At 42.5% G+C, this 9417-nt stretch overlaps 2 protein-coding genes across 2 annotated transcripts; one reads left to right on the top strand and one right to left on the bottom strand.

Annotated features, from left to right (window-relative positions):
• Positions 1–2222: 2222 nt before the first annotated feature.
• LOC142729749 (uncharacterized) lies at positions 2223–4612 on the bottom strand. The gene is made up of 2 exons (XM_075849329.1): positions 4359–4612; positions 2223–3183 (listed from the first exon to the last, which is right to left on the bottom strand). Exons 1-2 carry the CDS (start codon positions 4414–4416, stop codon positions 2465–2467), a joined length of 777 nt encoding a protein of 258 aa, XP_075705444.1. The 5' UTR covers positions 4417–4612; the 3' UTR covers positions 2223–2464.
• Positions 4613–5582: 970 nt separating this feature from the next.
• On the top strand, positions 5583–8026 carry LOC142729748 (uncharacterized). The gene is made up of 3 exons (XM_075849328.1): positions 5583–5890; positions 7065–7824; positions 7937–8026. The coding sequence occupies exons 1-2, from the start codon at positions 5833–5835 to the stop codon at positions 7781–7783; spliced, it is 777 nt and encodes a 258-aa protein (XP_075705443.1). The 5' UTR covers positions 5583–5832; the 3' UTR covers positions 7784–7824; positions 7937–8026.
• The last annotated feature ends 1391 nt before the right edge of the window (positions 8027–9417 follow it).

Raw genomic sequence — 9417 nt, 5'->3', positions numbered from 1 at the left:
GGTAAATTAAGGACTATAGGTTTAGAAAATATAGTTTGTAATTGGATTGAGAATTGGCTCAAGGACCTTATCCAGAGAGTTGTGGTCAATGATTCCTTCTCTGAATGGTCCCCGGTTATAAGTGGTGTACCCCAGGGTTCAGTGCTGTGACCACTATTATTCAACTTATTTATTAATGATATAGAGCAGGGGATTAATAGCACTATTTCTATGTTTGCAGATGACACCAAGCTATGTAATATAGTTCAGTATATGGAAGATGTTCATGAATTGCAGGCAGATTTAAACAAACTAAGTGTTTGGGCATCCACTTGGCAGATGAAGTTTAATGTAGATAAATGTAAAGTTATGCATCTGGGTACGAACAACCTGCAAGCATCATATGTCCTAGGGGGAGCTACACTGGGGGAGTCACTTGATGAGAAGGATCTGGGTGTACTTGTAAATCATAAACTAAATAACAGCATGCAGTGTCAATCAGCTGCTTCAAAGGCCAGCAGGATATTGTCGTGTATTAAAAGAGGCATGGACTCACGGGACAGGGATGTAATATTGCCACTTTACAAAGCATTAGTGAGGCCTCATCTAGAATATGCAGTTCAGTTCTGGGCTCCAGTTCATAGAAAGGATGCCCTGGAGTTGGAAAAAATACAAAGAAGAGCAACGAAGCTAATTAGGGGCATGGAGAATTTAAGTTATGAGGAAAGATTAAAAGAATTAAACCTATTTAGCCTTGAAAAAAGACGACTAAGGGGGGACATGATTAATTTATATAAATATATTAATGGCACATACAAAAAATATGGTGAAATTCTGTTCCATGTAAAACCCCCTCAAAAAACAAGGGGGCACTCCCTCCGTCTGGAGAAAAAAAGGTTCAACCTGCAGAGGCGACAAGCCTTCTTTACTGTGAGAGCTGTGAATCTATGGAATAGCCTACCGCAGGAGCTGGTCACTGCAGGGACAGTAGATGGCTTTAAAAAAGGGTTAGATAATTTCCTAGAACAAAAAAGTATTAGCTCCTACGTGTAGAAATTTTTTCCTTCCCTTTTCCCGTCCCTTGGTTGAACTTGATGGACATGTGTCTTTTTCAGCCGTACTAACTATGTAACTATGTAACTATGACATGTGTCACTTTATGTGGTAATAACTTTGGAATGCCTTTATTTATCCAAGTGATTCTGAGACTGTTTTCTGGTGACACATTGAACTTTATGTTAGTGGTAAAATTTGGTTGATACATTCAGTGAAAAACAAAAAATTACAGAAAATGTGGTGTAAGGCAGATGGTTATACCACACTAAATAGTTATTAATTAACAATTTGTTTTTTTAAATAAAGGACTTAATATTGAAAAAAGTTGTTTTTTTTACAACTGTTTTTTTTTTGTCTCACTAGGTGACTTGAAGTCAGGAATCCCTGATCGCTATTCTAATACACTGACAGCAAACCTAAGGCAGGACAAACTAGACTTCCGTAGATGACAAACCCGGAGGCCATTGTTAGGCCTCCTGTTGCCATAACATGATGGAATAGAACGTCAAGGAGCAGGAAGGGGTTAAAGGATCTGCTAACGTCTTGGTGCCAGATACCACAGAACACTTTTAAAGATCTTCTGAAATCCATGTCCCAACGGGTCAGAGCTATTATGGCAGCACGAGGAGGACTACACAAGGCAGGTGGTTTTAATGTTATGTCTGGATGGTGTATATGTTAGTAATTAATTTCTATTAATTTGTACATTGATGGAAATTAGGGTATGTTCACACGCAAACTCAAAAATATCTGAAAATACAGAGCTGTTTTCAAGGTATTCAGCGTTTTTTTACGGCCGTTTTTGGAGCTGTTTTCAATATTGTCTAGGAAAAACGGCTCCAAAAGCGGCCCAAGAAGTGACTTGCACTTCTTTTGTGAACATACCCTAAAAAAAGAGTAATTTTTCTGTGCTTTTTATTTTTACAATATATATCAATCACCCTAAATATTGTAATCTTGGGGCCTACATTGCTCCTATGTAAACATGGGAACACCACCATTCTCACCAGTTTTAAGGCGTAATGTAAGTCTTAGGCCAAAATGTAGTAGTAGTCGAAACGCCAATCCAACCGAGATGGAATATGAAATATCCAAGATAGAAGGGAGTCCCAGGCATAAAATAAGATAAGATAACTTTATTAATCCCCGAAGGGAAATTCCAGTATCACATAAATGGATTCTGGGAAACGGCATCAGGGATCTTTTATTATTAGGTCTCTGTGCAGATTGAGATTCTGGCGTCCAAGGTGAAGATGATGAAGAAGACTAGGTGGTACTGTAGACAAAACAAAAAATAATCAGACCAGACGATAATCACTCAGCAATATACTGGTGCCGAAGCTCCAGCCATGATTTCACAAAAATACTATAGATGTCAGTGATCATATCTGTACTGCTGGTGTTTCTTCTGTACCACAGCTGTTGGTACTTATCTCCTGCTCTTTCTTTGAAAGGCATGGACGCGGCACAAGGGACAGCGTGGATTTGTCGGGATCCAATGTGCAATACAAGGCAGATGGAATATGTGAGAACATGGCAGAACGGTGACTTGCTCTCCAATCTCATAGTCCTCTAGGCATATAGTGCAGGACTGGATGTCTTCGTTTTCAGTAAAGGTTCGAGATGGGAGTCTATCAATCTGCCTGCCTCTCCTGCCTCGCCGACGTTGTCTTCTCTGCACAGGTCTGCTGTCTGTGGTCTCTGTTGTCGACTGTTGGTTGGGAAGCAGCTGACTGGTGCTTGGTGTTGGCTCCACCAGCCTGTTAGATGTTTGCTGAGGAGATCTGCTTCCTTCTCTGGATGGCTGCAGGTTTGGTAGCGGCTCACTGGTGCTGGGGTCTTGTGTTGGTTCCTCCAGCCTTTCGGATCTCTCCTGAGTAGTTGATGGAGTAGACGCAGGCTGGGATTCTCCAGAAATTCTGAGCTCGGTCGCACTATTAATACGACGGCCACTTGTCGTTTCAGACTGTTCTATTGGCTCAGATCGTAATGGGGACCGGCTTCTGTCCGCTCCGTCTTGCTGCAACCTACGGCGCGGTGGAACTTGACCACGTCTTCGTCTCCTGTCAGGGACATTGTCATGGTCTTCATCCTGCTCCACACTCTGACGCCTTCTATGTCCAGATCTTAATCTTCCATCAGCAATGCCTAGATGTGAAACAATGTGTATAACATATATTAATTATGTACAGAAAAAATGGGAAAAAAGATCAATACCAGACATTTCCTATGGACTCGCGTGGCCTTCTTTCTAGAGGAAAGCTCCCATGTTTTTCTTATCTTGGACAACCGTTTTGATACTATGAATATATACACAGTCGAGTCACATTATTATAGCTACTACTAATATCCAGAGTAACCGGCGTGTGCAGCACGGACAGCAGTAGACGGGCTGGGAGTGACTCAATAAGGTGCTGGTCAGTGGTCTCATATGTGGAGCCTCGCTGACTCCATACATCCCACATTTACTGGAGGGTGCGTGGGGGAGGATCCATAAAGCGAACAACACGATTGACGTGGTCCCACAGATGCTCAATTGGGTTCAAGTCTGGAGAAATAGGGGGCCAGGGAAGTACTTGGAAGTCTTGGTCGTGCTCTTCCAACCACTGTCGGGCATTTATAGTCGTGTGACATGTCGCATTGTCTTGCTTTAAGATTCCATTTGCTCCAGGGAAGACAATCAGCATGTATGGTGGATGTGATCTGTAACGATGGATTCATATCTAAATCGGTTCAGAGCCTTCCATATGGATGAGTGGCCCAGAAGAATGCCATGGAAAAATACCCCAGGCGCTGACGTCGCCGCCAGCTTTTTCCAGCAATGGTTGTAAAGTCCATCCTTTCGATGAAGCAGAAAACGTGATTTATCGGAGAAGACAACCCTTTGCCAATCATCGGTGCTCTGAGACCAATACTGCCGTGCAAATTGAAGCCATTTTTTCTGATGCACCTTTGTTACATAGGAGCAGTGACCATCCGTCGGGTTCGGAGCCCCATACGCAGTCGGGTTCGCTGAACTGTTGTATTAGACACACGTCTGGTAGCCAACGTTCACCTCTCAAATACATGGCACGTGGTGCTCTGCAGTTTCCATGTCCGTTATTCCCAATGATGCCATTTGTCCACTCACGATACACTGTCACCACAGCAGCACGCGAACAGTTCACAAACTGCGCTGTTTGAGAAATACCGCCGCCCTTGGTCCGAAAGCCAATAATCATCCCTTTTTGCAACTGAAAAACGGTGCATTTTTTGCGGACGCAAAACGGACACGTTTGTGTGAAACTAGTCTAAATGTATCTGATATAACTAGTTCCACTTACCTTGATTTATCCGGGAACTTTCGTCTATTGCAAGCTGCAAGAGTTCTCGGTAACTCATTGTTCCTTGTAGCAGGCGGCTTGATGTTTAAATTCAGGAACAATGGAAAAACGGGATTCCTCAAATAAGAGGGAATCTACCACGATGTTCAGAAGTTGCACTGGTGTTTAAGTGCCCTGAACAGATGATGTAGTAGTCGCTTTGTAGCACAAATTCGCTCTTTGAAAAACCAAGTGAAGTTTCAGCATCAGCATCAACTCGAGATATGGCACTGATGTGACCGCGCTTGGGGTCCTTAGAACTTCACGCCATTGTGATGTCACTGCTATAGATGCCACACCCTCCATTGTTCTGATGACATCACTGCCTGCAGTGATGTCATAATGCTTACGGTATGTCATAAACGGTCCCCTGCTCTGCATTATACCAATCACTGCAGCAAAGCCTCCAAATAAAAAACATAAATATATATTAAATTTTTTTATATTTACATATTGCAGCTGAAAATCTCTAATATTTGTTTAGTAAATGTTTCTCTATAATTGTTTAGTAAATGTTGTAGCACACAATTCATCTAAGTAAAAGTCTTAGTAACAGATTACCACAATGGAGAGGTGGAAATGTAACTTTATTTTTCTAAAACTAGATGGTTCTGGAGTAAATAAGAATCCTTTATAACCTAAAGAGGTTGTCTGGTATAAGAAACCCATTGTAAATACCCTATTGGGGAATTCTAAGTTAAGAAAGGACAAGTCTCTTATTGATTTCACTGTGTAATGCTTAGTTTCTCCTGTGGTGGCGCTGCAGGGGAATTCAACACTTCTCAAGTTCCATCACAGATTAAATCTGATCACTGGGGTCACAATCAGCGAAATTAAGCTGCACTATCTGGAAGTACAAATTACACTGAGACTAAGACTTACTAAGACTAAGTCTCTAAGACTTACTAAGACTTTTACTTAGATGAATTGTGTGCTACAACATTTACTAAACAATTATAGAGAAACATTTACTAAACAAATATTAGAGATTTTCAGCTGCAATATGTAAATATAAAAAAATGTAATATATATTTATTTTTTTATTTGGAGGCTTTGCTGCAGTGATTGGTATAATGCAGAGCAGGGGACCGTTTATGACATACCGTAAGCATTATGACATCACTGCAGGCAGTGATGTCATCAGAACAATGGAGGGTGTGGCATCTATAGCAGTGACATCACAATGGCGTGAAGTTCTAAGGACCCCAAGCGCGGTCACATCAGTGCCATATCTCGAGTTGATGCTGATGCTGAAACTTCACTTGGTTTTTCAAAGAGCAAATTTGTGCTACAAAGCGACTACTACATCATCTGTTCAGGGCACTTAAACACCAGTGCAACTTCTGAACATCGTGGTAGATTCCCTCTTATTTGAGGAATCCCGTTTTTCCATTGTTCCTGAATTTAAACATCAAGCCGCCTGCAACAAGGAACAATGAGTTACCGAGAACTCTTGCAGCTTGCAATAGACGAAAGTTCCCGGATAAATCAAGGTAAGTGGAACTTGTTATATCAGATACATTTAGGCTAGTTTCACACAAACGTGTCCGTTTTGCGTCCGCAAAAAATGCACCGTTTTTCAGTTGCAAAAAGGGATGATTATTGGCTTTCGGACCAAGGGCGGCGGTATTTCTCAAACAGCGCAGTTTGTGAACTGTTCGCGTGCTGCTGTGGTGACAGTGTATCGTGAGTGGACAAATGGCATCATTGGGAATAACGGACATGGAAACTGCAGAGCACCACGTGCCATGTATTTGAGAGGTGAACGTTGGCTACCAGACGTATGTCTAATACAACAGTTCAGCGAACCCGACTGCGTATGGGGCTCCGAACCCGACGGATGGTCACTGCTCCTATGTAACAAAGGTGCATCAGAGAAAATGGCTTCAATTTGCACGGCAGTATTGGTCTCAGAGCACCGATGATTGGCAAAGGGTTGTCTTCTCCGATAAATCAAGTTTTCTGCTTCATCGAAAGGATGGACTTTACAACCATTGCTGGAAAAAGCTGGCGGCGACGTCAGCGCCTGGGGTATTTTTCCATGGCATTCTCTGGGCCACTCATCCATATGGAAGGCTCTGAACCGATTTAGATATGAATCCATCGTTACAGATCACATCCACCATACATGCTGATTGTCTTCCCTGGAGCAAATGGAATCTTAAAGCAAGACAATGCGACATGTCACACGACTATAAATGCCCGACAGTGGTTGGAAGAGCACGAGCAAGACTTCCAAGTACTTCCCTGGCCCCCTATTTCTCCAGACTTGAACCCAATTGAGCATCTGTGGGACCACGTCAATCGTGTTGTTCGCTTTATGGATCCTCCCCCACGCACCCTCCAGTAAATGTGGGATGTATGGAGTCAGCGAGGCTCCACATATGAGACCACTTACCAGCACCTTATTGAGTCACTCCCAGCCCGTCTACTGCTGTCCGTGCTGCACACGCCGGTTACTCTGGATATTAGTAGTAGTTATAATAATGTGACTCGACTGTGTATATATTCATAGTATTAAAACGGTTGTCCAAGATTAGAAAGACATGGGAGCTTTCCTCTAGAAAGAAGGCCACGCGAGTCCATAGGAAATGTCTGGTATTGATCTTTTTTCCCATTTTTTCTGTACATAATTAATATATGTTATACACATTGTTTCACATCTAGGCATTGCTGATGGAAGATTAAGATCTGGACATAGAAGGCGTCAGAGTGTGGAACAGGATGAAGACCATGACAATGTCCCCGACAGGAGACGAAGACGTGGTCAAGTTCCACCGCGCCGTAGGTTGCAGCAAGACGGAGCGGACAGAAGCCGGTCCCCTTTACGACCTGAGCCAATAGAACAGTCTGAAACGACAATTGGCCGTCGTATTAATAGTGAGACCGAGCTCAGAATTCCTGTTGAATCCCGGCCTGGGTCTACTCCATCAACTACTCAGGAGAGATCCGAAAGGCTGGAGGAACCAACACAAGAGCCCAGCACCAGTGAGCCGCTACCAAACCTGCAGCCGTCCAGAGAAGGAAGCAGATCTCCTCAGCAAACATCTAACAGGCTGGTGGAGCCAACACCAAGCACCAGTCAGCTGCTTCCCAACCAACAGTCGACAACAGAGACCACAGACAGCAGACCTGTGCAGAGAAGACAACGTCGGCGAGGCAGGAGAGGCAGGCAGATTGATAGACTCCCATCTCGAACCTTTACTGAAAACGAAGACATCCAGTCCTGCACTATATGCCTAGAGGACTATGAGATTGGAGAGCAAGTCACCGTTCTGCCATGTTCTCACATATTCCATCTGCCTTGTATTGCACATTGGATCCCGACAAATCCACGCTGTCCCTTGTGCCGCGTCCATGCCTTTCAAAGAAAGAGGAGGAGATAAGTACCAACAGCTGTGGTGCAGAAGAAACACCAGCAGTACAGGTATGATCACTGACATCTATAGTATTTTTGTGAAATCATGGCTGGAGCTTCGGCACCAGTATATTGCTGAGTGATTATCGTCTGGTCTGATTATTTTTTGTTTTGTCTACAGTACCACCTAGTCTTCTTCATCATCTTCACCTTGGACGCCAGAATCTCAATCTGCACAGAGACCTAATAATAAAAGATCCCTGATGCCGTTTCCCAGAATCCATTTATGTGATACTGGAATTTCCCTTCGGGGATTAATAAAGTTATCTTATCTTATTTTATGCCTGGGACTCCCTTCTATTTTGGATATTTCATATTCCATCTCGGTTGGATTGGCGTTTCGACTACTACTACATTTTGGCCTAAGACTTACATTACGCCTTAAAACTGGTGAGAATGGTGGCGTTCCCATGTTTACATAGGAGCAATGTAGGCCCCAAGATTACAATATTTAGGGTGATTGATATATATTGTAAAAATAAAAATCACAGAAAAAATACTCTTTTTTTAGGGTATGTTCACAAAAGAAGTGCAAGTCACTTATGGGCCGCTTTTGGAGCCGTTTTTCCTAGACAATATTGAAAACAGCTCCAAAAACGGCCGTAAAAAACGCTGAAAACCTTGAAAACAGCTCTGTATTTTCAGATATTTTTGAGTTTGCGCGTGAACATACCCTAATTTCCATCAATGTACAAATGAATAGAAATTAATTACTAACATATACACCATCCAGACATAACATTAAAACCACCTGCCTTGTGTAGTCCTCCTCGTGCTGCCATAATAGCTCTGACCCGTTGGGACATGGATTTCAGAAGATCTTTAAAAGTGTCCTGTGGTATCTGGCACCAAGACGTTAGCAGATCCTTTAACCCCTTCCTGCTCCTTGACGTTCTATTCCATCATGTTATGGCAACAGGAGGCCTAACAATGGCCTCCGGGTTTGTCATCTACGGAAGCCTAGTTTGTCCTGCCTTAGGTTTGCTGTCAGTGAGTAACTGACAACACTTTTACACTGCACTACGCATGTAGTGCAGTGTATTAGAATAGCGATCAGGGATTCCTGACTTCAAGTCACCTAGTGAGACAAAAAAAAAACACTTGTATAAAAAAACTTTTTTCAATATTAAGTCCTTTATTTAAAAAAACAAATTGTTAACTAATAACTATTTTGTGTGTTATAACCATCTGCCTTACACCACATTTTCTGTAATTTTTTCTGTTTTTCACTGAATGTATCAACCAAATTTTACCACTAACATAAAGTTCAATGTGTCACCAGAAAACAGTCTCAGAATCACTTGGATAAATAAAGGCATTCCAAAGTTATTATTACCACATAAAGTGGCACATGTCATAGTTACATAGTTACATAGTTAGTACGGCTGAAAAAAGACACATGTCCATCAAGTTCAACCAAGGGACGGGAAAAGGGAAGGAAAAATTTCTACACATAGGAGCTAATACTTTTTTGTTCTAGGAAATTATCTAACCCTTTTTTAAAGCCATCTACTGTCCCTGCAGTGACCAGCTCCTGCGGTAGGCTATTCCATAGATTCTCCAGACGGAGGGAGTGTCCCCTTGTTTTTTGAGGGGGTTTTA

This window comes from Rhinoderma darwinii, unplaced genomic scaffold (genome assembly GCF_050947455.1).
Source record: "Rhinoderma darwinii isolate aRhiDar2 unplaced genomic scaffold, aRhiDar2.hap1 Scaffold_735, whole genome shotgun sequence".
Lineage (NCBI taxonomy): Eukaryota > Metazoa > Chordata > Amphibia > Anura > Rhinodermatidae > Rhinoderma > Rhinoderma darwinii.
The sequence above is the reverse complement of the archived record's forward strand: the minus strand, read 5'-3'. Positions and strand labels throughout refer to the sequence as shown.